This window comes from Mya arenaria, chromosome 16 (assembly GCF_026914265.1).
Source record: "Mya arenaria isolate MELC-2E11 chromosome 16, ASM2691426v1".
In the NCBI taxonomy this organism is placed as follows: Eukaryota; Metazoa; Mollusca; class Bivalvia; order Myida; family Myidae; genus Mya; species Mya arenaria.
The window spans coordinates 16,607,983-16,635,751 of record NC_069137.1 but is presented as its reverse complement, the minus strand read 5'-3'; the positions used below and the strand labels follow the sequence as shown (position 1 = coordinate 16,635,751).

General features: G+C 34.8%; 1 protein-coding gene across 4 annotated transcripts; it reads left to right on the top strand.

The window, feature by feature from the left end:
- The first annotated feature begins 34 nt into the window (after positions 1-34).
- Positions 35-26,879, top strand: LOC128221082 (uncharacterized). 4 transcript variants are annotated; one of them, XM_052929526.1, is made up of 14 exons: positions 35-155; positions 10,328-10,472; positions 11,726-11,817; positions 12,299-12,366; positions 12,990-13,186; positions 13,570-13,727; positions 14,520-14,587; positions 15,065-15,100; positions 15,309-15,405; positions 16,086-16,217; positions 16,564-16,690; positions 20,994-21,571; positions 22,242-24,271; positions 25,393-26,879. In XM_052929526.1, exons 5-14 carry the CDS (start codon positions 13,110-13,112, stop codon positions 26,269-26,271), a joined length of 4,182 nt encoding a protein of 1,393 aa, XP_052785486.1. In that variant the 5' UTR covers positions 35-155; positions 10,328-10,472; positions 11,726-11,817; positions 12,299-12,366; positions 12,990-13,109; the 3' UTR covers positions 26,272-26,879. The 4 variants fall into 4 exon arrangements, with proteins under 4 accessions (XP_052785486.1, XP_052785488.1, XP_052785489.1 ...); XM_052929529.1 differs by lacking the exon at positions 35-155 and adding an exon at positions 4,521-4,608 and having other exon boundaries at positions 22,242-23,710; XM_052929528.1 differs by lacking the exon at positions 10,328-10,472 and having other exon boundaries at positions 68-155.
- The last annotated feature ends 890 nt before the right edge of the window (positions 26,880-27,769 follow it).

The following is a 27,769-nucleotide window of genomic DNA, read 5'->3' as shown; positions in this document are numbered from 1 at the left end:
AATTTAACTTCACTTAACGGGACGATACACAAACCCGGTGTTAACATATGCAAAACAGAAGTAGGGTGAAAGATAAGAAATCCTCAGTGTTATTTAAAATACATTAATAAATTCCTTCGTTTAAAGAAGTAAAGTATGATTTTTACAGCCGACAAGTAAGTTGCTTTACTTTTGTTTTACAATACTGTTGTTGATAACTTGCATTTGGTAGTCAGTCGATAGTGATATATTGCATTTGTTAATCAATCGATAGGTGTTTAAACTTATTAAAGTACAAAAATACAAACGCGGCTAATACATATGCAAAACGAAAGTAGGGAAAAATAGAAATATTTCATCAAACGATTTCTCTAAATTGAATCAGTTTTTGTTAAAAATAAAACACTGGCTTGGTTGGCTTATGAGTAAGTTGTTTTACTTGTGTTTCAGAGTACTTTTTTAATCATTCTCATTTGCGGCGTAAATTATAACTCTTCATACACATATGGAAAACGAAAGTAGTGTGAACGTTAAGAATTATCTCATAAATATCGCATATACAGCTTCTAAGTTGACTTAAGACTCTTTTTTATAAGAAAACTCGACTTTATTACATTTTAAGGACTTTAATCATCGGGATAATAGTACAAATTTGCGAGGTAAAGTTTCTATACATTTATTATAAGTCACCCATCTTAAAATGCGGAAAGTTTAATTTCACCGTGGCCGCTATTATTGTCCTTCCTTGTATAGGGCCTTATTCAATGACAATGATGTGATCCGACCTGGTGCAGGGATTTTTTGTGCAAATGTTCACTGATATATCCCAGTGCTGACAAATTGATAAGATTCACATTTAAGGGTCTATTGAATACGAATACTAGTTTTTTTTTATTAAATAGGAAATCTAGGATTAAAGGGGCTGAACTCCGTATGATGAAATAGCGAACAAAAAAGAAAATTGTCGAAAACTGACATGAACTTGGTATCGATGTGTACAATGCATTAAAACTTACTAACTAAAGTATCACATAGTTTACATTTAATTTATTTTTCGCATTTTTTTTCGTATAAACTAATGTCTTGTGTCAGGTATCCTAGTGATTAAGGCGCAGGGTATGTATTAACTAACGTCTTGTGTCTGAGTCCATAGGTAGACTATTGCATAAGATTCAGGGTCTGTATAAACTAACGTCTTGTGTCTGAGTCCATAGGTAGACTAGTGCATAAGGTACAGGGTCTGTTTTAACTAACGTCTTGTGTCTAAGTCCATAGGTAGATTATTGAATAAGATTCAGGGTCGTTATTAACTAAGGTATTGTGTCTGAGTTGACAGTAGGCCAAGTGCATACGGTGCAGGGTCTGTCTTAACTAACGTCTTGAGTCTGAGTTCATACGTAGCATAGCGCAAAAGGTGAATTATCCGTAGTCACTAACGTCTTCAGTATAAGCCCTAGCCCTAGGGTCTTAAATCACAAACGTATACAGTCTGAGTCTGAAATTGAGACTCAAGATTCAAATATGCAACTTTTCCTTTTATTGTCATGTCAATGATAGAATAGCAATAATGGCAAAACTAAACATACATTTTTCAAGTATAATCGTTTATAATTATTTACATATTTTATGTCAATACTAATATCATCCAACATAGTTCAGGACATTTATTAATATGCCTTCCGAGTCTGAAACACAGACTAGAAGCGTAAGTGATTATTGGACACTCTTATAGTTTGTCTGTTTCCTGTCGTTGGTTCAAACCGTACCAAGAACACGATGAATTCAAACTTATTTTAAATGAATGGTGGTGATTCAAATCTTTTCTGCCATTCTACATGACAAGGCACATGAATTAGACAAGGAAAGAAAAATCTTACTCATTAATTTCTGAAAATTTAGTGTTTAAGAGTGCTGCGGTAGTTCACAGGAGTACGTCAGAAGCTTTATCAGCATTTCGGCAGAACGTTTATTTAAACCTCATAAACTCCTGTTTTGGGATTATATCAGACATTGTTTATAATCAAACTGATAACAATAGTTCGAGTAGGGTGGCTGATAGCTTTAAGGCTGTGTTACTGTCACTAGTAGTCCTAATGTTTACTGAAAGCATGATTGTACGCTTAAGGCCAAACAAAAAAAATGGTTCCTGTGACATGCATTAACAAAAAGGTTCGATGTGTCGCATTTTCTTTATTTCTCAATCTTTGTTGTGTTGTAGAAGACCAGTATAACTGATTTACTTATGCTTTTTAAATTCCTTTATGCGTATTTTTTTTTCATTTTTAAATTTCTTGTACTATATTACAATTAAAACACTGCCAGCTAGTATGTAACCATTGGATTATTGTTATATTAATCCTTTTTTATAATTGGCCTCTTAAACTTCTGTTTTGCCTTATATCTAGTGTTTCAATTTATCGTTATACGAAGAGTATCATTTGTTGAAGTTTTGTTTAGTGTAAATATATTAATTGTTGATACATTGAATGAAAACGATAGGGTATAGTTAGATCATAAGATTTCAAAGCAGTTCTGTATATTTTTGAGTATATCAATGCGGAACATGTTAATAGTAATATATACATAAATCCTCCTTTAGTGAAAAACATTATATATATGTTAAATAACACTAAGATTTGGGTTTGAAAAAGGTTTAACCTGGACGTAAAGTAACACCGTCACAGAATACGGGTCCTATCAACTGACTTAAACCCACAAACCGATCAGGTGACTCTTGTAAGGTGTTAATTGTCTTGTTGCGCTGTGTCTTTTGTGTGGTGTATGTTATATTGCAGCGGTATGTCTCTTGTTGGGTGACTTTTAACTTGTAACGTTGTGTCTCTTGTAATGTGTGCAAATTGTCATGTAGCGCTGCCTGTGATTTGGTGTAAAACTTGTCTAGTAATAAAGCTTTTTGTCTCTAGTTTGGTGATTTGTATACACTAACCTCGTGTCTGTTGTTAAGGTGGAACGCAACTATGAGCGAATTTTCGAGTTAATGCCTGAAAATTGGTATACGAATAGAAGAGCATATTCCCAGTTAAGGACTGTTTTTCAACCTCAAGTGCGTCTTGTGAAAACGTTCACGCACATATATTTTTTTCTGTTGTTTTACATTTTTAAATTCGTCTATAACGTCATTTTTCGCGGGAAAAACGGCGCTTTTCTTTAATTTTTGAAAAAAAAACTGCTCGTTTATTTTTTGATTTGTTTAAATACATGTATTCAATGTTTTATTTCAAATCGCCTGATATCAAGAAAACTGTACCTAACCGACTTCGTTTTTGCGCAGTATCAAATAATCTAACCCCTATACCTGTTTCTTTTTCAATACGTATTGTATTAAAACGTTTAGCATGGCGTTAATCGAACTATTGTTTTTGTTAATTAAATAAAAAGATTAGAAATCTTAGAGTGTCTGATCAGTTTTATGTTAGGGATATTTGTTAATGTTGTTGTACAGCATATCTAATTCCACACAAGACGGGCGCTGAATTACCAGCTTTATAAATCAACGGATGAGTTAAATCTGGCGGCTATTTTAATGAGAGGCTTTCTAAATTATTAAGCAATCTCATTTGCCGAATTATAATATTTTGATAATACACATCAATAATCGTTTAAGTCATGGGACTATGCTGATTAGTGCTTTGTTTTTATATATTCATCTACAGCAATAACACAACAACAAACAGTTCTACTACTTTATTAGTTACCAATTTATTTTATAAGTATCAGTAGAGATCTGAAGTTATAAGGCTCTTAACTAAGCAAAAGCATAGTAAATCCAGCGCGTGACTCTCATTTCATTCACAAAATATAACTTACAAACCAAAAGATGATAATCAACAGAAATCTGCAATGTAATAAGCACAAACGGATCCAGACAGTAGAAGGGGTGCAACCGCCCCCCCCCCCTTTAAAATCATCCAAGTTTACTTCTGTGTGTCACTATCGGAGGAAAATGAAATAATATACAGACCTATAGAAATACGCGTTAATTATTATCACGAAGAGCTAATAATATACAAATATAAATGAAAAGAAATGAATTATTGGTTTATAAGGACTCTTGAACACTACGTATTAACTTTCAGATGTATAGCGAAAAGGGTCGAGAAAGGAGAAGTTTATTCAAAAGTATGTTCAAGTAACCTAGCGAATGTAAACATATCTAATCGATGCAAACAGCTCCAATTGGCATTTCTGGTAAAGTTCACACCACGCGCCGCCCTTATTAATCCAAGTTCATAACGGCTTCAAGTGCCGTTTTTTGACGAGTTCATAAGCCGCCTTTTTCCGAAACGAAACCTCATTACATTACTACAACTATACTGTATCAAATTAAACCTTATGTTACTTTGCATACTTTGTTTAACATGGACTTCCGTTTAGGAATACGATTTTAACACAAGTGTATGCTATTTTTTTCAAATGTAACTCATTATCATCATAATAACTATTTGTCATTGGATAAATTGAACTTCACTAAACGGGACGATACACAAACCCGGTGTTTACATATGCAAAACGGAAGTAGGGTGAAAGATAAGAAATCCTCAGTGTTATTTCAAATACATTAATAAATTCCTTCGTTTGCAAGTAAACTATGATTTATATAGCCGACAAGTAAGTTGCTTTACTTTTGTTTTACGATACTTTTGTTGATAACTTGCATTTGTTAATCAATCGATAGGGATTTAATCTTATTAAAACACAAAAATACTAACGCGGCTAACACATATGCAAAACGAAAGTAGGAAAAAATAGAAATATTTCATCAAACGATGTCTCTAAATTGAATCAGTTTTTGTTGAAAATAAAACACTGTCTTGTTTGGCTTATGAGTAAGTTGTTTTACTTGTGTTTCAGAGTACTTTTTTAATCATTCTCATTTGCGGCGTAAATTAGAACTCTTCATACACATATGGAAAACGAAAGTAATGTGAACGTTAAGAATTATCTCAAAAATATCGCATATACAGCTTCAAAGTTGACTTAAGACTCTTTTTTTATAAGAAAACTCGACTTTATTACATTTTAAGGACGTTAATCATCGGGATAATAGTACACATTTGGGAGGTAAAGTTTCTATACATTTATTATAAATCACCCATCTTGTAATGAGGAAAGTTAAATTTCACCGTGGCCGCTATTATTGTCCTTCCTTATTCAATGACGTAATGATGTAAACCGACCTGGTGCAGGGATTAATTTGGGCAAATGTACACTGATATACCCCAGTGTTGACACATTGATAAGATACACATTTAAGGGTGTATTGTATACGAATACTAATTATTTAAATAGGAAATCTTGGATTAAAGGGGTTGTACTCCGTATGATGAAATAGCTAAAACTGACATAAACTTGGTATTGATGTGTACAATGCATTGAAACTTACTCACTGAAGTACCACATAAATTACAATTAATTTATTTTTCGCAGTTTTTCGGTTGTTTTTTCCATTAAATAAATACTAGGTATGTCTACCTAGTAGAATCCATTCCTTATGCTTGATTGGCTAGTCGATGTTATCACGTGATATTACCAAGTTAGGTATATAGCTGAATAGGGTTAGCCTTCGTTGCTGTGTGGATACAACACTGGACTGCAATTTCGGAGACCCCGGTTCGAACCCAAGTTCCGACTTGATTGTTTTTTACAATTTGATATTTATTTTACCATTATGATATCAAAGAGTTACACATTTTATTAAATAATTGTCCTGAGATTCGCTACAGAAAAAAACGTTTTTTTGTGCCAATCTGGTGTACAGTTAAAAAATTTAAATATATATTCGCGTTTTGTCGTCTGCTAAAAACGAATATAACTTCCACATTGTAATCAATCATCTGCTGTCTTAAACATGCGCTTGTATGAACTATTTATTTCATTCCTTCGATAATCTATTTCAAATCACTTCAACACCCGCTGCCAGTTGTTCGTTGAAGGGTTATATTTAACAGTAGAACAAGATAACAATGGTTAAGGCTACAGGATTGGGTTAGATACATGGAAGTAGAAAAACACAATCAATCTTAAATGATAATGAAGAAAAATAAAACACTTCATATAAGTATTACAACGATAAACAAAATACCGGTTCAGCCGATTAAACACTACATAGAGTGTTAAGTGCATCACTTTAAATCACTGCCTTTTATTGAACTTATAATCGTTTTAGGGTATTATTTCCATTTCACTAAATTTTATTGATTTCGTCACGTCCCATGTTATTGTGTTTTTAGTTGGAATTGCAGTTTCATGACACCACTTTTATAGAACAAAATTTGCATTCAAACTCTATAAAAAGAGCAGTAACAATTGAATAGTTGATCTAAAAAGTAAACATTTTAAAAACTTGGTTTATCTGGCTATATCATTACAAAATCGCTCAGTTAATGAATAGAAATGCATTTATTTGACGAAAGTGACTGAACCACTATCAAATAGTTATATAAACGGTTCATTACTTTTATCTGTTTTAGATTTCCTTTCACAAATAAAGTAGGTCTAGTAATTCGCAATGAACTTAAAACAATGTTCACAACAACAAATTCTTTTTTATAATTTTTTAAACCTATAACTATATATCTAATATTCTTGATTGCTTTCTATATTCCACATATTTGATGCATAGTATTCCCAAAAATGTCAAAGATGCACATTTCATAAAAGACTTTTTCGTAGTATTTTATTTTATTGTAATTAAATCTAAAATCACAGACTTCAACTTCCAGGTAGGTAAATACAATTCGTTGCTACAAGATTATACAATTAATTAGATTGATTGAATTTATTATCCACAATGAACATTTGAACATTATAGTACCAAGGGTCCCAGCGACTATGCTCTAATAACCGTTGATCCAATTAAACATGAATTAATGGATTTTCATAAACCTGCCTAATATATATTAAATATGTTTGAGTATTTGTCATGTTTCTCATAGGTGTGTTTTTGAGAGTTTCTATTGGATTTTTGTGTTGAATTTAGAATTTGTAGATAGATCTTTCAAACTGTTAGGAATGCCTTGTTGTAAAATAACCCGTCTGCTATCCAGTTTTGTATATTTTTGAGCTTATTCAAATGTAAATTGCGACTACGTTGCCCGAATTCGATGAAATATCGTTTATTTAGGGTTTGTTGGAGTTACCCAAGGTCTTAAATATGATTCTTTATTATTTTTTTAAATTTATTACCCTATGTTTTTTTAACACATGAATCGTACGTCCTCAAAGTGGCGTACACCCCTAATAACCCATACATAGACACGACCATAAGGGGAATACTCTCTGCCAAACATATATATACAGTTGAACACCGTTAGCCGAAATCGTAGTAGCGATATTTCGGATAAACAATTATCAGAAAATGGCGGCGTTCGCGAATTATTGATCACGTGAAATGGTAAGTCATGAATATTGAAATGTAAGGTTACATGTTACCAATATGAAACATTCGATTTGAGTTTTCCTTTGTATACATGAACAACAGGGCATTATCATCAATAGCGTTGCATTCTCAATCACTCACTCTCTGCTCACCATAACAAACATTAACGCAAGACAAAGTGACCCACTCATTAAATAGACATAGGTACCAACGTACTAAGTAGACAATGTTTCCCACGCATATATAGACAGACCTATGAATGCATGAAGAATATAAAGTTACCCACTCATTAAATAAAACAGTTACTCACGCAGTAAGTAGTCATAGTTACCCACGCATTGTGTAGGTTCAGTTATCCACGCATGAAGTAGACAAAGTAAAACACGCATTAAATATACAATGTTACCCTCACATCAATTAGACAAAGTGACCCACGCATTTTGTTGACAGAGTTACCCACGCATTAAGTACACGTTGTTTCCCACGCATTAGATAGATAAAGTTACCACCGCATTGAGTTTTCCTTTGTATACATGAACAACAGGGCATTATCATCAATAGCGTTGCATTCTCAATCACTCACTCTCTGCTCACCATAACAAACATTAACGCAACACGATTAATTCTCATATACTCAATCTCAGCTCACCATAACAAACACACACGCACAACGGGGCATTCTCATTCACTCACTCTCTACTAACCAAAACAAACACACACGCACAACGGGGCATTCCTATTCACTCAATATATGTTCACCATAACAAACACACACGCACAACGGGGCATTCTCATTCACTCACTCTCAGCTCAACATAACAAACACACACGCACAACGGGACATTCTCATTCACTCACTCTCACCTCAACATAACAAACACACACGCACAACGGGGCATTCTCATTCACTCACTCTCAGCTCAACATAACAAACACACACGCACAACGGGACATTCTCATTCACTCACTCTCACCTCAACATAACAAACACACACGCACAACGGGGCATTCTTATTCACTCACTCTCAGCTAAACATAACAAACACACACGCACAACGGGGCATTCTCATTCACTCAATCTCTGCTCACCATAACAAACACACACGCACAACGGGGCATTCCTATTCACTCAATCTCTGCTCACCATAACAAACACACACGCACAACGGGGCATTCCTATTCACTCAATCTATGCTCACCATAAAAAAACACGCACGCACAACAGGGCATTCTCATTCACTCACTCTCACCTCAACATAACAAACACACACGCACAACGGGACATTCCCATTCACTCAATATCTGTTCACCATAACAAACACACACGCACAACGGGCATTCCTTTTCACTCAATCTCTGCTTACCATAAAACACACACACACACAACGGGGCATTCCTTTTTACTCAATCTCTGCTCACCATAACAAACACACACGCACAACGGGGCATTCCTTTTTACTTAATCTATGCTCACCATAACAAACACACACGCACAACGGGGCATTCTTATTCACTCACTCTCAGCTAAACATAACAAATACACACGCACAACGGGGCATTCTCATTCACTCAATGTCTGTTCACCATAACAAACACACGCGCACAACGGGGCATTCTCATTCACTCAATGTCTGTTCACCATAACAAACACACACGCACAACGGGGCATTCTCATTCACTCAATGTCTGTTCACCATAACAAACACACACGCACAACGGGGCATTCCTATTTACTATCTCTCTGCTCACCAAAACAAACACAAACGTACAACGGGGCATACTCATATGCTCAATCTCTGCTCACCATAAGTAACACACACTGACAACGGTGTATTCTTGTTCACTCACTCTCTGCTCACCATAACAAACACACACGCACAACGGGACATTCTTGTTCACGCTTTTTCTTCTCACCCTTATATATTCACAAGCACAACTGGGCATTCTCATATTCTCACTCTCTCCTCACCCTTTCAAATACATACAAACAGCGGGGAATTCTCATTCACTCACTTTCTGCTCACCAAAACAAACACAGAGTCAATAAAAGCCTTCATACGACTTAAGCTGCAACTATTTTTTATTCCATATCAATATTTTATCTATTAAAATATACAATTCCACTGTTTAGTTTCAAATAGCAAAATTGTTAATATCCGGTTTTTATTTCAATAGTTGAACGTATGCGCCGAAATCTGAGTCAACCAGCTGTTATTTGTCATGAATTTTGTATGTTTAAGCACTTTGTTTCGATACGAATGTGAGGTTGTTGTTTCTTAGCGAACATCATTATTCATTGATGCACCATTAACTCACAATGCATTCTGGAATTTTGGTACAAAATGTTTATAATGGACAAAATATGTAAACAAAATATGGAGAGGGTACCAGTTTATTGGTGTCAAGAAAACACGAAGTTTAAAAAGCTGGACTATTGTCTGAGGGTGGCTGTTGACAGGATAAACCCCGAATTATTCCTAATGAAGACTCACATTCATTGGCTAAATGCCATACGCACGGTTTTCTATAAATAGATATCGGCGAAACGTCTCTGATTGGCTCAATATTTCGCTGTTTGTACTCAGAATCGGGGTAATATTGAACCAGACTGTTGTACGCAAAACATCATGTCTGGTGTATAAAAATGGTTCTTATAAGGATTATTCTTTGTGGATACATGTAAGAGTCAAATTAATCCTGCAAGAATTAAAGATTGATCGGACAAGTGTGAGGTTGTGTGTGCAGGAGTAGGCTAAACAGCAAGTGAACTCGTGTTAGGTTTTTCGTACAAAAGCGGTGACCAAACATTTATTGATATTAAAGCTTTTCTTTTAAAATGGAATGGTCACACATCATTTTCTGTTGGACAGAAATGATATTGCTGACGGCAGCATGTGTTCTACGTACAAACATACCAATATCAAAATAAGTTTTTTTTTACTTTCGAAGTGAATCATCATGGATGAGCGTCTAGCATTCAACGGAAAAGCTGGGAAGCTCAACGAACGAGTATTTAAAAAGTTAGAAGCAGTATGCCAGCCTGTCAAAGCAAGACAAGATGACGCACGACTAGGCAATACAAGAACGCTTGTTTGTAAGTAGACGATTACGATTTAAGTTATTGTCTCTTCGAGTAAAACGTCAGGGAGAAAGAATGTTTATTTTTTTATTTGACACAATTTATTATTATGAAACTGGCTTTTACTAGACAAGTAATCTGTGTATTAAATAAACCGAAGATTTAAGAATCCTGGCTAACCTACACCTTAACAAGACACACTTGCTCTCGCATTATATAGACATACTTTTCAACACATAAAATAGATAGAATTACCCACACGAGGACAAAGTTACCAAAACATTCAGTAGAAAAGTAACCTATGCTTTCAGTACACATAGTTACCCAGGCGTTCAGTAGACAAAGTTACTTATAATAAAATAGATAAGGGTAACCACGTAATTTTAGCAAAATGTCCCACGCATCAAGAAGACAAAGTGACCCACTCATTAAATAGACATAGGTACCAACGTACTAAGTAGACAATGTTTCCCACGCATATATAGACAGACCTATGAATGCATGAAGAATATAAAGTTACCCACTCATTAAATAAAACAGTTACTCACGCAGTAAGTAGTCATAGTTACCCACGCATTGTGTAGGTTCAGTTATCCACGCATGAAGTAGACAAAGTAAAACACGCATTAAATATACAATGTTACCCTCACATCAATTAGACAAAGTGACCCACGCATTTTGTTGACAGAGTTACCCACGCATTAAGTACACGTTGTTTCCCACGCATTAGATAGATAAAGTTACCACCGCATTGAGTACTCAAGGTTACCCACGCATTAAGTATACAAAATTTTCCATGCATGAAGTAGATTTAGTTATCCACGCATATAGTAACAACGTTAACCTACGCATTAAATAGACAGAGTTACCCACGTATTAAGTAGACAAAGTTACCCATGCATTCAGTAGATAAAATTTACCATGCAATAAGAAGATGAATTGACCCAGTCATTAAATAGACAGAGTTACCCTCGATTTAGTAAACAAAGTTACCGAGATAATAATTTTTAAAGGTTACTCACAAATGATATGTACAAAGTTACGCAAGCATAGCTTAATATGGTTGACCACAAATATGTAGACAGAGTTACTTACGCATTATATAGACAAATTTACTCCGACTCGCATTTATGCCATCCATCCAACTTGTGGTTTATGGCTTTTTACATTACGTAAGAATACATTACAGTATATTGTTGAAAACAATGTTAATTTTGCTTACAGTTTAATAGACGTGTATTGCCTAAAATTGCCATTTTTCTGAACAGCACAAGGTGATGTTCCTTTTTACGACACAACTCTTGCTATAAGCACGTTGGAAAAACCATGGGCTGGTGATATCTCTGGAGGGGAAATAGAGGTATGATAAATTGTCCTATACTTTAAACACAGTGTGTCGTAAAACATATGTTAACTACAATAGTTTGGTATAATGAGGTGATACAATATGCCCTCATTTCGGGTTAACCACACCGCTTCTCGAGCTCAAAATGATTTTTCAAGCTTGGTACGAGTCAAACGAGGTATTAAGGAGATTAACCATTTAAGAATTGCTGTCATTCCACAAAAAGAAACGCCACAAGGACGAGATTGAAATATAATTTTGATGATTAGTCAATTATGATTCTTTTTCGCTGTATTAAACATTTCCCACAAGGGTACATTCCATTAAATAAACAGATTGGGGTAAAATCCCAACGCAAAATATATCGTTTTCTACATGTGTTTCACTATCTTCTTGATAAATATTGTGACGTGTTAATTTTTTTTATCTGAACTAGAATTATATAAATATTACACTCAACACTGGTGATATGTAAATATATACATGTTTTTTTCAGAATTACCTGGAGCAGAGAATTCTACATTACGCAATCGTTCCCCAAGTGGCCTACTACAGAAATGAACAGTAATATTTGTTGTTCTCCATCTTGTAAATAGGTCGCCAAGTGACCTCGTACATACATGAACAGTTACATATGTTATTTAACATCTTGTAAATAGTTCATTAAGTGGCCTAGAATAGAATGGAACAGAAACATATGTTTTTTTTCTACTTCTACTTTCTATCTTGAATGGAAAAACTTAAAAAATATAAGCTTTTCTCTCCATATAAACCTCTCAGTACACCCTTACACGGCAAACATGTAGTTATACTCTAAAATATATGAGGCAGAGCAGTGTTAAGCACCCCAATGCGGTCAAGTGAGATTTACCAGCTTCATTTCGCTGATAAGAAAGCATACATTCCACTTACAAACATTCATACCATCGTACGGCAACATGAAATGAGTTCAAAAGTGGTATATAGCTCTGAAGTATGAGCTTGACAGACTTTTATATTTGAACATATTAAAGATGTTCTGTATTCGGAATTGTGCAATTGTGATTAATTGCATGAAAGTTTCAGAAAGTTAATCGGTTACTTCAATTAAAAGTGTAATGATGTGGACGTTAGGCAAATCGCCATGATTCGGAGACGAAAACCTAAATCCCATACATTTCTATCTGTAACTGAATATGTTTTGTTAGGTATGTTAGCTTCGTCTCACCATACTTCCGAGGGGGGACCTTGGAGGAAGAAATACAGAAAGAAACGGAAAACACATCAGTGAACACGACGGAAACACCAGTACAGAAAACAACGTTACAATGGAAAGAAAAAATACGAATACTTTACCAAGTATGCTGCGCCTTGAATATCTTCACAACCCACCTAAATGTGACAGGTCAGTTACACAAAAGTGCATTTTAAAATATTTCTAAAATTCCCAACAGCGTGTTCATACTTAACAAAAATAGAGCAAATAATTGTACTCAGAGATATTACTTTACATATTATTCAATTCGTTCTTGTAATACCGGCAATAGTGCGTCTCACTTAACTTAAATGCTGTTCTGTTACTAAATTAAGAGTACACAAATTCAGCTTTAATCTAATTCCATAATGTATATGTTTTGAAGGTGACTGCACGTGAAGTATGTTTGTTAAGAAGTAGACTTGCATTAGCTATGTGATGACATTTGTACGGATTGCCCAATCTAACGCGCGAATTGAATTTATCAGTACTACAAGATCAAGTGAATGTATTCAAATTATTTATTTATTCAGGAATCCTGTATCCCATGGTAACATATGCATGAAAAAAATTCTTTTGGATGAGCAGAAAAATGCTCGATTGTTATTTTTTGCACCCACATCGGTCGAAGGAGGAATGGAGGAACAGTTTGAAGAGGACAAAAAGAAAGACGTGCAAGCCTTCAAAGACGGTATGTTCTGCTTTGTATCAGCAATGTTATAATATATATACTACATGTATATATATTTGAACACTGACATTTTGCTTTATATATCAATTTCTTATATATTTTATCATTTCAATTAAAAAAATGTTAATGTGTATTATAATTATCTTAACAAGTTGGTTAGGTTGCCAGTGGATTAAGTACAAATACAAACATTTTTTTGCAAAAAAGTAGCTAAAATAGCAATTTTATGAAAACCGAGTATACTTACCACGACTATATATATCACAAATCAATTCCCTGCAGGTACAACAATACGTCTGTAGTGATTGTAGCATGTTTGCATACTTTATTATAATAACTACGTGTAAGACGTTGTCTACAGCTACAGCTTACTACTAGTACTACTACTAGTACTACTACTACTACTACTACTTCTACTACTACTACTACTGCTACTTCTACTACTACTTCTACTACTACTAGATTATAACAATAATAATAACAATAACAATAACAATAATAATAATAATAATAATAATAATAATAATAATTATAATAATTCCATCCCTACAAACAATTGTACTCAAATTATTACAACTTCTATTTCTACAACACCACTAACGATACAGCGATAACTCTACTACTGCTACATATACTGCTATCATGACATAATCTGTGATTTAATTGTCATCCTGATAAGAAACGTACGTTATGTGATAATAGTTGATTGTTTTGTATTGTTATAACACACCAATTGAGCAATAAATAACATATTCATTTTACATGATTGTTCGCATTTGGTTTATTTTACAGTGTCGGACGAGGTCCTTAAACAAGTCAGAAAGAAAACAGCATCATACGTTCAGGCCGATATACAAAAGGTAAATATAAACTCCTTCCATTGGTCTCTTATCATATAAGAAGAATTGATCAATTTATTTTAGGTATTCTTTATTGATACGATTTCTAATTTTGAATCTATTCAAACAGACAATTTAACGAGCAACCCATGTTTTAATAAAAGGTTGTTTTTTAATTTCGAGTATTATTTTTACGTTGCAGTTATTGATAATAATTGTGACAAGTAGCAGCTTGAATAATCATAATCTAGATTTTAACCTCAATTGAAATACCTGATCATTCCAGCGCGGTAATCAAAACTTCTTTTATAAGTTTATTTTGGGGCAAATATGTTCTGTCTTTGTTGCTTTTTTCATGTTATGTGTCACTCGTTCAATTGTGCACAAGGCTTTTACCATGTCCGTCTTCGTGAATTGATAATGACATTGTCCCTGAGGTTACCATTTTAGTATTAACAAGGTTCGACAGATGTGAAAGGAAAGTTTTTTTATTTTTAGGCTGCTACGATGACAGAAATGAAAATACTACTACTGGTAAGGATATTGTTATTTATTCTGTTCAAATTAAAGAGGATGTTTAGATATCCTCAATAAAAACAGGATTCTTTGTTGGCTTTAATGTTGTAGAGCAACTGGGATTGGCTGAACTACTTATTAAGGGGTCTGCGTTGACTCTTTTCTTTGCATACTACATTGGCCAGCTCTATAGTATTATTGTAATTATTTAATTTGATATTTCCAGTCGGCTCTGAGACAAGAAGGCATCAACTTGTGGACCCGATCACCAGACGATGATCAAAGGAAAGAAAAGTGTGAGATCTGCTGCGTAAATAAGCCAGGTATATATTTTAATTTCTTTTGATATTTATAATTAAGTATCTTCGATATAACCATGAAATGGCTGTTCAGGGTAACAAAAACTACCTGCGAAAATAACGGCACCTTTTTTATACAATTTGCGGCCTGTGACTAACCATAAACTATGATCGAACAACTAGCAAACCAAGGAAAATAGTATCTTTTCCATGGATGGTTAAATAATAAACTATAATGTATTTTACATAGATAAATGAAGAACTAGCAAACAAGGGAAAAAGCGTTTTCGTATTGATGGTTAAATGACTAGCAAACAAAGATTATATATAACGTACTTTACATGGATGGTTGAAAAAAAGCGACAAAAGATGACACATGTATATATGGATTATTAAATAACTAGCAAACCAAGTACATGGACTGAAGTAATGACAACCATTGAGTTTCTTTGTACAACATATATTCCCAAAAGCGTTTTGTTTGTTTTATAGTTACTAGCAATTGACAATAATAACGTCTTATACATGGATGGTTGAATGCTGCCACTCTAACATCTTTATCTCATGTAAGCAATACTGGTCAAGTTTGTTCTATACCAAACGTGAAACACAATCTTGTTGTGAAAGTGGTGTGCGAGGGCGTTAGAAAAGAAGTATTACAAATGCATCTATCTATATTCATATTGATAAAATAATGATTTCAGAGCAGTTGTGTAAAAGACATATTGATTACTGTGTTACCAATATAAAGATATGCGTTGGTTGTTTGTGGAACTGGCGATACAATCCCGTCAAGTGCCACAGTTGTGATCAAGAAAAAATACGGTGCCCAGTCGGTGAGCGATTTGTAGAGATATTAAGAGAGCATAAACATGCATTATTTATATATATTACAATGAAGAGCATAAGCAACAGCGATATCATAAGCTGTCGGTAGAACAAGCAAAGCGTCAGACCAATTTTCAATAAAAAATATTCAGCAATCGTTCAAATTGATTTAGCAAAAAGGTAATTATACTGTGTAACCTGATGTAAACAGAAGTTTAACTTAAGTTCGTAATGTATGATTTAATGTTTATATTTCTATTTTAACATTGCCTTGATCAATGTATTGATGACATTAGCATTGCCTTAACATAGTTGCATAGTAATAGGTCAGGAAGCTTTTTTTTGGCATTGAAGGTGATGGCTGGGGTGCAATTCTCATAGCAGGCACAGATGAAAAACATGCCTTTACAAAACATTTTGAAGACGATATAGAAAAGATCAAAGATAAACTCATAACAGAAGCGACCTTAATGGGTGTAAGGTATGTAGCTTTGTTTGCAATATGCGGTATGTCTTTCATCGAACGACATCAAAATTAGATCAGCGCCTGCTAGTGTGCACACGAGATACAAGATACAAGACACAATCTTATTTAATGTCGTATATATCAGGGCTTTGAATCACGTGTCTTAAAGTGGTTTTCATATGGGTCGCCACGGGTTACAACCGATGTATACAAACAAAAGAGTCTAAGCCTAAAAGATGTGATATTTTCTACTTCTGATTTGCCTGTATTTTAATGATGCAATCCATGGCCAACGTTTTAGCTTTGCATCGTTCTACAAAATTAAGTCAAGTTGGAATTTTGGCCATTTCGTCATTTATAAACAAACCAATCTAAAATCTTTCACACGTGTAGCAGAATAAAATAACATAGTCTTTTATAGATATTTTCATATCGTTCCTGTCAAAAAAGTTATTTTGAAATCAACGTGACTAATTTTTCGTATACGTCGTTTTGACCCGTGGTGAACCATGTAAGAACACCATTAAGTCACGTGATTCCTGACCCTGTATTTGATAACAAAAAAAACCATTAGCTCAATGACATTTTTTCCGACATGTTGTCTGGCAATGTAGTTAACACGGTGGGGATTATATGTATATGTATGGCATTAACACGGTCTCGCTAGTGCGTACAAGTATTTCATTTTCAAGGTCGCACTAGTATGTACATATTTGTCGTGCTAGTGTGTACAAGAAATCTGTTCACGCGGTCGTGCTTGTATGTAGACGCTAAAATATATAAAACATATATATATATATTAATGTATGTCGTTCACACGGTCGCTATAATAAGTGTATTATAGGTCGTTCCAACGGTCGCGGTCGTATGTACATGTATGTCGTTTGCACGGTCGCGCTAGAATATAAATGTATGTCGATCAGACGGTCGCGCTAGTATGTATAGGTATGACGTTTACACGGTCCTACTAGTGTGTAAATGTATGCCGTTTACACGATGGCACTAGTATGTAAATGTAAACTGTTTACACGGTCGCACTAGTATGTAAATGTAAACTGTTTACACGGTCGCACTAGTATGTAAATGTATGTTGTTTACACGATCCTACTAGTGTGTAAATGTATGTCGTTTACACGGTCGCACTAGTATGTAAATGTCTGTCGTTTACACGGTCCTACTTGTATGTAAACGTATGTCGTTGACACGGTCCTACTAGTATGTAAACGTATGTCGTTGACACGGACGCACTAGTATGTAAATGTATGCCGTTTACACGGTCGCACTAGTGTGTAAATGTATGTCGTTTACACGGTCCTACTAGTATGTAAATGTATGTCGTTGACACGGTCGCACTAGTATGTAAATGTATGCCGTTTACACGGTCGCACTAGTATGTAAATGTATGCCGTTTACACGGTCGCACTAGTATGTAAATGTATGCCGTTTACACGGTCGCACTACTATGTAAATGTATGCCGTTTACACGGTCGCACTAGTATGTAAATGTATGTCGTTTACACGGTCGCACTAGTAGGTAAACGTATGTCGTTGACACGGTCGCACTAGTGTGTAAATGTATGCCGTTTACACGGTCGCACTAGTGTGTAAATGTATGTCGTTTACACGGTCGCACTAGTATGTAAACGTATGTCGTTTACACGGTCACACTAGTATGTAAACGTATGTCGTTTACACGGTCGCACTAGTATGTAAACGTATGTCGTTTACACGGTCGCACTAGTATGTAAACGTATGTCGTTTACACGGTCGCACTAGTATGTAAACGTATGTCGTTTACACGGTCGCACTAGTATGTAAACGTATGTCGTTTACACGGCTTACTAGTATGTAAATGTATGTTGTTTACACGGTCCTACTAGTATGTTAACGTATGTCGTTTACACGGTCGCACTAGTGTGTAAATGTATGTTGTTTACACGTTCCTACTAGTGTGTAAATGTATGCCGTTGACACGGTCGCACTAGTATGTAAATGTATGTTGTTTACACGGTCCTACTAGTATGTAAATGTAATCCGTTTACACGGTCGCACTAGTATGTAAACGTATGTCGTTTACACGGCTTACTAGCATGTAATTAACGACGGTCCTACTAGTATGTAAATGTATGCCGTTTTCACGGGCTTACTAGTATGTAAATGTATGTTGTTTACACGGTCACCACTAGTATGTAAACGTATGTCGTTTACACGGCTTACTAGTCTGTAAATGTTTGTCGTTTACACGGTCCTACTAGTTTGTAAATGCATGTCGTTTACACGGTCCTACTAGTATGTAAATGTATGTCGTTTATACGGCTTACTAGTATGTAAATGTTTGTCGTTTACACGGTCCTACTAGTTTGTAAATGAATGTCGTTTACACGGTCCTACTTGTATGTTAACGTATGTCGTTTACACGGCTTACTAATATGTAAATGTTTGTCGTTTACACGGTCCTACTAGTTTGTAAATGAATGTCGTTTACACGGTCCTACTAGTATGTAAACGTATGTCGTTTACACGGCTTACTAGTATGTAAATGTTTGGCGTTTACACGGTCCTACTAGTTTGTAAATGAATGTCGTTTACACGGTCCTACTAGTTTGTAAATGAATGTCGTTTACACGGTCCTACTAGTTTGTAAATGAATGTCGTTTACACGGTCCCACTAGTATGTAAACGTATGTCGTTTACTCGGTCGCACTACTATGTAAACGTTTGTCGTTTACACGGCTTACTAGTATGTAAATGTATGTCGTTTACACGGTCGCACTAGTATGTAAACGTATGTCGTTTACACGGTCCTACTAGTTTGTAAATGAATGTCGTTGACACGGTCCTACTAGTTTGTAAATGAATGTCGTTTACACGGTCCTACTAGAATGTAAATGAATGTCGTTTACACGGTCCTACTAGTATGTAAATGTAATCCGTTTACACGGTCGCACTACTATGAAAACGTATGTCGTTTACACGGTCGCACTACTATGTAAATGTATGTCGTTTACACGATCGCACTAGTTTGTAAATGTATGCCGTTTACACGGTCGCACTACTATGTAAATGTATGCCGTTTACACGGTCGCACTACTATGTAAATGTATGCCGTTTACACGGTCGCACTAGTATGTAAAGGTATGTCGTTAACACTGTTCTACAAGAATGTAATTAATGACGATCATACTAGTATGTAAATGTATGCCGTTTTCATGGTCGCACTAGTATGTAAATGTATGTCGTTAACAGTTCTCATGGTTCCGTTCATCCCGAAGGCGAAGTACGCAATCACATGTGTCATACCCGCGTGGTGTGATGCTTGTCTCGTCAATAAATAACGCGTTGCCCAAGTCCGCCCTTGTAAATGGCAAATGTCGCCTGGTCAAAACTAATCTTGCCTGACTGGGCCTTGCGGTAAGAATTATATCCCGCAGTTGACGACGGCACAGCAAGCTGACGGCCCTCAGGCGATTTAGCACTCTCTGTGAGAGGATTGCGCGGTTTAGTCTGCCCACTGTATTACGCGCCGTGGTCGCTGCCATTGTAAAACGATTCTGAATGTGGTCATTGACAATTTGAACGTCCTGTATGGCAGTCGTCACTTTCGGCTTTTACCAATTTCGTCAAAAGATTCTGAATACTGAAATAAATTTCGCCTATTGAAAAGCCGAGCAAACTGTGTGTTTTTTTATAAAATCGACTTATGGTCGTTTCATAGGTGAATGCTAATGAAATACACGGATACCGCATGAGTAACCACAGTTGTATTTGTTTACAACCGTGTTCACGTTAGTTAGAATCTCCTATAGATTGATAGAAAAAACATGTTTCTGTCTGTGTTTTGCATTTAATAAGAAACAATAGAACGAATTTAAACTTTCATAACGACGCATAACAAACACGTCTGACGGGGTGCCAGCACGAATCATCCCGATTGCATAAGCGCGTTCTGCATTGCTCATTCTCGCCATATTGAATGTTTATTGTAAAGGAAAAACAAGGAACAATATATTCCTCCCCAATACTACAAATACAATGGACGAGGAACGCGTGAACATGGGTTATTTTCGCATCTACCGTTTTGCATGGATGATTTTGTTCATGAATACATGTTTTCTTTATGTAAATCGATAGATTGATGTGTACAGTACAGACTTAACCAATTTTAGTATAATTGATCAAACATGTCACATACTATCATATGTTGTATGGTGGCCATTAAAAAATTCATATTTAAATGAACATGATGTCGTTTAATTACTTTTATGTAGACTGTTGTCATCGACGGCATTGTATTTCACAAAATATGCTCTCATTGCAGGGGGGACAATGTAATCACAGTGAAGAAATCTATAACAACGTACGGTGAACAATTAGACAAGGCGTTCAGCAGGATTAATAATTCTTCAGAGATAGACACTCTCGTATTAGTGTATTCAGGTCACCATGGGGATCAAGGATTTAGATTAGGTTCTGATTTGTTGACAGACGGTGAGCTAGAAAAAAAAGTCAATGGTCTTAAACCTGTCAAGAAGGTTATTGCAATATTTGATTGCTGTCGCCCAAAGAAGCTGAACTTGGGAGAAAAAACGGTACTGCAATTTAATGCTGTAACAAGCACCCAAAAAGCTTCATGTGAACCAACAGGTAGCCAGTTTATCAATGATATTATCGATGTATTCACAAAACCTTGGGAATGTGTGTGTTGCCAGAATACACCTATTATCAGAGATTTTAACTTACTGATGTATTTTTCACGACACACCAAATCTGAGTTGACAGAACCGTCACATCAAACATATGCATCAGGGCAAACTGACAATATTCTTACGTTTAGACCGGTGGATTCTGGATGGCTCGAAGCTTTGAAAATGTCACTAGAAAGCAACCCATTACAAGGTAAAACAATACGAAACATCTTAAGTCAAATGATATGGAGTAAGGGCTAGGAAAAGACTTTATGTCTACTTCGCTTATTCCTATGAATCAATTACATAGTTAAACCTCGACGATGTCGCACATTAAAATAACTCTTGGTGAAGAAAATAATATATCGTCATTGTGGCTTGCTACTGACCATAGAACTACTTTTCTCAGTTTGTGATGCGAATGTAAGGTCATAGGTCATTTAAAATATTCATTATTGATTTCTTGCATACATCATATTTAATATGATGTCAAACTTACCGATTTACCTCAGGACCCATTTCTGTCTGTCGCGGTTCATATTGGTATTTGCACCAGAAGTTTACAAAAAATCTATGTTTAATAGGAATGCAAAAAAATACCAAATGTTCATTCGTCCCCGATATGTGACCTTAAAATAATCTGAAAAAAAAACTTGTTACACAAGTGGTGTAAATTATTCAACACAAAATGTATGATAATATTGCTTAAAATATACATTATGTTAAAATAATTACCCCATTAATAATCCATTTAAACAATCGAGGTAATTTGAGTATCCAAAATGCTTTCGTATATGGGTTTAAATTTCATTATTGATTTATATAAAATATTACGCATACAGCTATGATAACTGCCGTAAAGTTATTTTTTTTATTTTCAGATTTGAGAATAAAACTTTTCGAACTATACAACACAACTGCAAGCACAGTGCGTGTTCGGCTTAATATCGATGAGGCCCTTGAAAAAGTATATGTAAAGCCTATTCTTACTTTAAAGGAAAATGGCAAAGAAAAAGAGGACTGCTTAGAATTTGATAACATCTTTCGAAGCAAAGACGGCAAAATGGCAAAAACGATATTTGTTGAAGGCGAGCCTGGCACAGGAAAGTCGACACTTTGTAAGAAGATCGTTCGTGATTGGTGTAAAACAAACCAAGGATTCAAAGGACAGGCAAAAACTGAATGGCACGACATACTAAGTCAGTTTAAATTCGTATTTTACATAATTCTCCGCGAGGCAAAGAATGAGTGCCAAATAGAAAATATGATATTAAACAACATCATGGATAGGATCGGAGTAGACAAAGAAAGCGCAGGAAAATTATGGAAATCCTTCTCCTGTCTACTACTGCTTGATGGTCTAGACGAATGGCAGCACCCTAAAAAATGCAATCGGGATGAAAGAATTCCCCATGTTGACATGTCTTTCAAAAACTGTACAATTCTTATCACTACAAGGCCTTATAAACTGGCTGACATAAGAATAGGTTGCTCTCAGATTGACAATCACGTGATGTTGAAAGGAGTTGAGTGCCCTAGAGAACTCGTCGATAAAATATTATCGAAATTGAGTGCATTTCACGGCACAGGAGAAAAACCGGATCATGAAGAATGTATCTGTGTCATACGAGATAGAGAACTATGGCATTTCAGACAATGTCCAATCGTGTTAGCCCACATAGTTTGGCTTTGGTACAAAAGAAGAATTTTGCAAGATATGAAAGTTTCTGATATCTACAGATTGTTGTTAAAGGAAAGATGGGTTGAATCGTGTGAAAAGAGAAATTCATGTACTAAAACCAAATATAGAGACGTGATTCGCGCTCTGAGCCAAATAGCCTTTGACAATTTATTTGCTGATGATGAAAATAATACAATTGTATTTCAATTAGACGATGAGGTGAATACGAACTTCGAAAGTCATAAAGCTGCATCGCTTGAATCTGGCATCTTATCCTGTACCAATGTTCCTGGGGATTCTCCGCAATACCACTTCTTGCACAAAACATTCCAAGAGTACCTAGCGGCGCTTTTTTTATCAGAAGACATTACGAATTGTTGTTTGCATATCATAAACACATACAAAAAACACAGAAAAGAAAGCGGAATTAGCTTGTCACAGGTTTTACTTTTCCTTTGTGGTTTGAATGCAGAAGCTGCCGAAGAACTTTCGAAAACAATGAACGAACTGTTTACTGATTTTTGCGATAGAGATGGTTATTCTGACAGCGAATCCAGAATGCTTCAGGATATAGTCATACAAGGTCAAAAAGAGCTCGATAGGAGCAATCAATCCGGGGTGAAATTGTGCCTGCAGCACATCAATATTCACGAGTTGTTGGACAAAGAGGTACATGAGACCGAAGTAACCGTCTTGAAACACTATATGAAGACAAATCAGTCATGTATAGTATCATTGTATCTATGGTACTACAACGAACTTGCTTTACATTTAGCAAACAGTAAAGACAAAGAAGTAATTCATTTGGAGAACTGCAATGGTCTGAAGTACTTACACTTAGACTATTTAAGCTTCAAAGATGTCACTGGTTTGAATTTGAGCAATTTAGTAGAATGCAGTATAAAATTCCGAGAACTTCAGCAAGCCCCAAAGCTTACATCATTTTTCTACAACTCTGATATTGAATGTTTGAAAAACCTTAAAAAACTTGAATTGTCCAATTTGAGAGACTTAAACTGGCTTAATGTGGGTTTCGAACAAAATCAATGTCTTGATTTACGCCGCCTTGGAACTATTGCACAAATTACCGAACTTACATTAGGAGGACTGTCTACCTCAGACTTGGTGAATCTACAAGCATTTAGACTACACAAGTTACATGTTGATTTCATTGAGCTTCGTCGGGCAAAAGAGCTAATGACAACGCTTTTAACGTGTACAAGAGGCGAGGTAACTATTGTTGTATTACCTTTGTGCTGTCTAATCTATCAAGATGGTCTTTCTTTCAGATGATGATAAAACTGTCCTTGTTATGTCCATGGTAGCACGTGTTTAAGATAAATAGATGATGATCATATTGATTTTATAATTCATTGCGGCTCTTAAACCATGAGCTTGTATACAGTTATGCGTTTCCCGTTGAGTACCATTACAATGTCCTGTAAATAGTAAAGTTGAAAATTAGAACAGTCTCTGGTCATTTAACTATCGAATACCGACTTTCTGTCGGGGAAAACTACCTCGAAAAATAATAAAAAAACAGTTTGGCTTTGCTTGTAATTAATGAGAAGTGCAATACCGTCAACGCTGTATTTTATCTTAAAGATTTATAACAACATTTAAGACATATGTATTATTATCAACGTGAGTTTCCTGACATGCAAATACGACGATTTAAACTGTTGTTTTTTGTTTAAACGGTAATTCCAATGAGATAATTGTTTATCAAAAGCTGTTATATTATTTGTGACCTACGGGTGAGTAATAAACATTTAAGAATAATTTAAACTGAACTATATTTAGATTCAATAAATAGGTAAATATTGTCAGCATGACATCTTATATTTATAAATTGCAACTACCGAACAAACGAAACTGGCAATTTTGTTTTATTATGAATAGTGTCTACAGACGCTTTACCAAACCATTGATATTTCCAGCAAATGACGTCTTGCAAATGTTTGTTTTTAAAGTTAAGTAGCTCATATTGTTTTTGTAACAATTCTCAGTTCCGTAAGAATTTAAACAATGTATTGGTGTTTTGCATTCATATTTAATAGCAATTATGTCCAATGAGCACCTTCGCACTCGGTCATTCACGCGATTGAGCGGTCGTGCATTATTCCTATAAAACTTGATCGATGTAGTTAAATTACTAGATAAAATATACTTGCAATAGCCTATTCGCACTAGGTCAAACTATTAATAATGATAATCATAATAATATATACCATAATAAAAATAAAAAAAATATTATAAATAATAATAATAATAATAATAATAATAATAATAATAATAATAATGATAATAATAAAACATGTCATATTAATAGAAAAATAATCATCCCACAGAACAAATGGGAAGAACCTTTCTCTCACCTGAGACACGCAAGTTTGGGCAACATTTGCATGTCAGAAGAGCAGTTCAGCGGTCTATTGCAGTTTTGCTTAGGAGTGGGAAGAACTGGAAGTTGGAAAAGTGTATTGAATGATTGTTCAATAGAGCAGGACGAGGATGTAGAGCAATTACAGCATGTGTTCGACCAGCAGGTCGAATCATCTGATAGTACAACAACCATTGAACTTGGCCATGTGACCATCACAGCACGTGCGTTTATGAATCTTGTGGATTGGGTGACCAGGTGCAGTGATTCTGTGAAATGTAATTTGGTTTGCTTAGAACTGAAGCCAATCAATTATGTTAAACAAATAATATTTCCAATGGTAGTTCCACAGCCTATCTCAGCTGACTATACCACAGAGTTGAGACTTCATTATACTAAAATGTCAACCGAACAAATTTGTCAAATCGTCGGTAGGATGAATCAACTCCACCATTCAGTAAATTTAGAGTTAAATAGGTGTACCGAAATAGCAAACGAGTGCGATCCGCTAAGGATTCAAATGGGGCCTCCAATAAACACGTTAATGGACTGTACCAAACTCATTGAAATCGATGGGATGGACATTTCAGAAACACTTCTTTGGTATGTTGTTATAAGTGTGATTCATTTTGGATACAATTGTTATGTATCATACTGTGATATGTTGTCCAGTGACGTGCCGCATATTGACAACCTTCACTTTTCCCAAATGCTTCATACCCACTTACCTGCTCGTACAGCAAAACTCATTTTCGATCACGTGTCGATGTCAGATGACGTCGAAGAGCGTGTCGCTTGTGAAGCAGCAAAGTATGGACATTTGGTTAAGTGTGAGTTTAGAACGTAGGAGGTATGACCTCTTCACGGTGACAGTCCGTCAAAGATTATAGTATGTATGAATAAAGTAGGGAACGGCTTCTATAAATACTTGATCCAATATTTCTAGCCTTTTTAAAACTGTATGCTTTTATTTTTTTCATGGTCACAAGCTAATTGTTATGTTTTTATTTGTTAAGACTCTTGTTTCATGTTGTCATTGACATTTTTTTACAATATCGTATTTACATTTAGCAGTTTGTACAAAGTTTGTTCACTGTATTCACCTTTGAAACCTTGTAGAATGTATTTTCCATTTTCCATTATTACAATTTATTTATTATTTGCAGTTTGTATAAAATCTTTCCCATTTTGTAGAATATATATGCCATTGACATTTTCAACAATGTATTTGCCATTGACATTTTGTAAAATGTATTTGCCATTGTCAGTTTGTAGAAAGTATTTGCTATATACATTTTGTAGAATGTATATGTCATTGACATTTTGTAAAATGTATTTGCCAATTTACATTTTATAGAATGTATTTGCCATTGACATTTTGTAGAATATATTTGCCATATACATCTTGTAGAATGTATATGCCAATGACATTTTGTAGACTGTATTTGCCGTTGACATTTTGTAAAATGTATTTGCCATTGACATTTTGTAGATGTATATGTCATTGACATTTTGTAGAAAGTATTTGCTATATACATTTTGTAGAATGTATATGTCATTGACATTTTTTAAAATGTATTTGCCAATTTACATTTTATAGAATGTATTTGCCATTGACATTTTGTAGAATGTATTTGCCATTGACATTTTGTAAAATATATTTGCCATAGACATTTTTTAGAATGTATATGCCATTCACATTTTGTAGACTGTATTTGCCGTTGACATTTTGTAAAATATATTTGCCATTGACATTTTGTAGAATGAATTGCCATAGACATTTTGTAGATGTATATGCCATTGACATTTTGTAGAATGTATTTGCCATTGACATTTTGTAGAAGATATTTGACATTTATATTTTGTAGAATGTATTTGCCATTTACATGTTGTAGAATATATTTGCCATTGACATTTTGTGGAATGAATTTGCCATAGACATTTTGTAGATGTATATGCCATTGACATTTTGTAGAATGTATTTGCCATTGACATTTTGTAGAATGTATTTGCCATTGACATTTTGTAGAAGATATTTGATATTTACATTTTGTAGAATGTATTTGCCATTTACATGTTGTAGAATATATTTGCCATTGACATTTTTTAGAATGTATTTGCCATTGACATTTTGTAGAAAGTATTTGCCATTGTCAGTTTGTAGAAAGTATTTGCCATAAATATTTTGTGGAATGTATTTGCCATTGACATTTTATTGAATGTATTTGCCATTGACATTTTGAAAAATATATCTACCATTGATATATTGCAGAATGAATATGCCATCATTATTTAGTAGAATATATTTGTCATTGATATTTTGAAAAATGTATTTTCCATTGATA

Bases quoted from the DNA above. Each gene is read 5' to 3' on its own strand.
- LOC128221082 (XM_052929526.1), top strand. From the start codon at position 13,110: ATGGAAAGAAAAAATACGAATACTTTACCAAGTATGCTGCGCCTTGAA. The intron at 13,728-14,519 runs GTATGTTCTGCT...TTTATTTTACAG, and splicing joins CGTGCAAGCCTTCAAAGACG to TGTCGGACGAGGTCCTTAAA. The intron at 15,406-16,085 runs GTATATATTTTA...TAATGATTTCAG, and splicing joins CTGCTGCGTAAATAAGCCAG to AGCAGTTGTGTAAAAGACAT.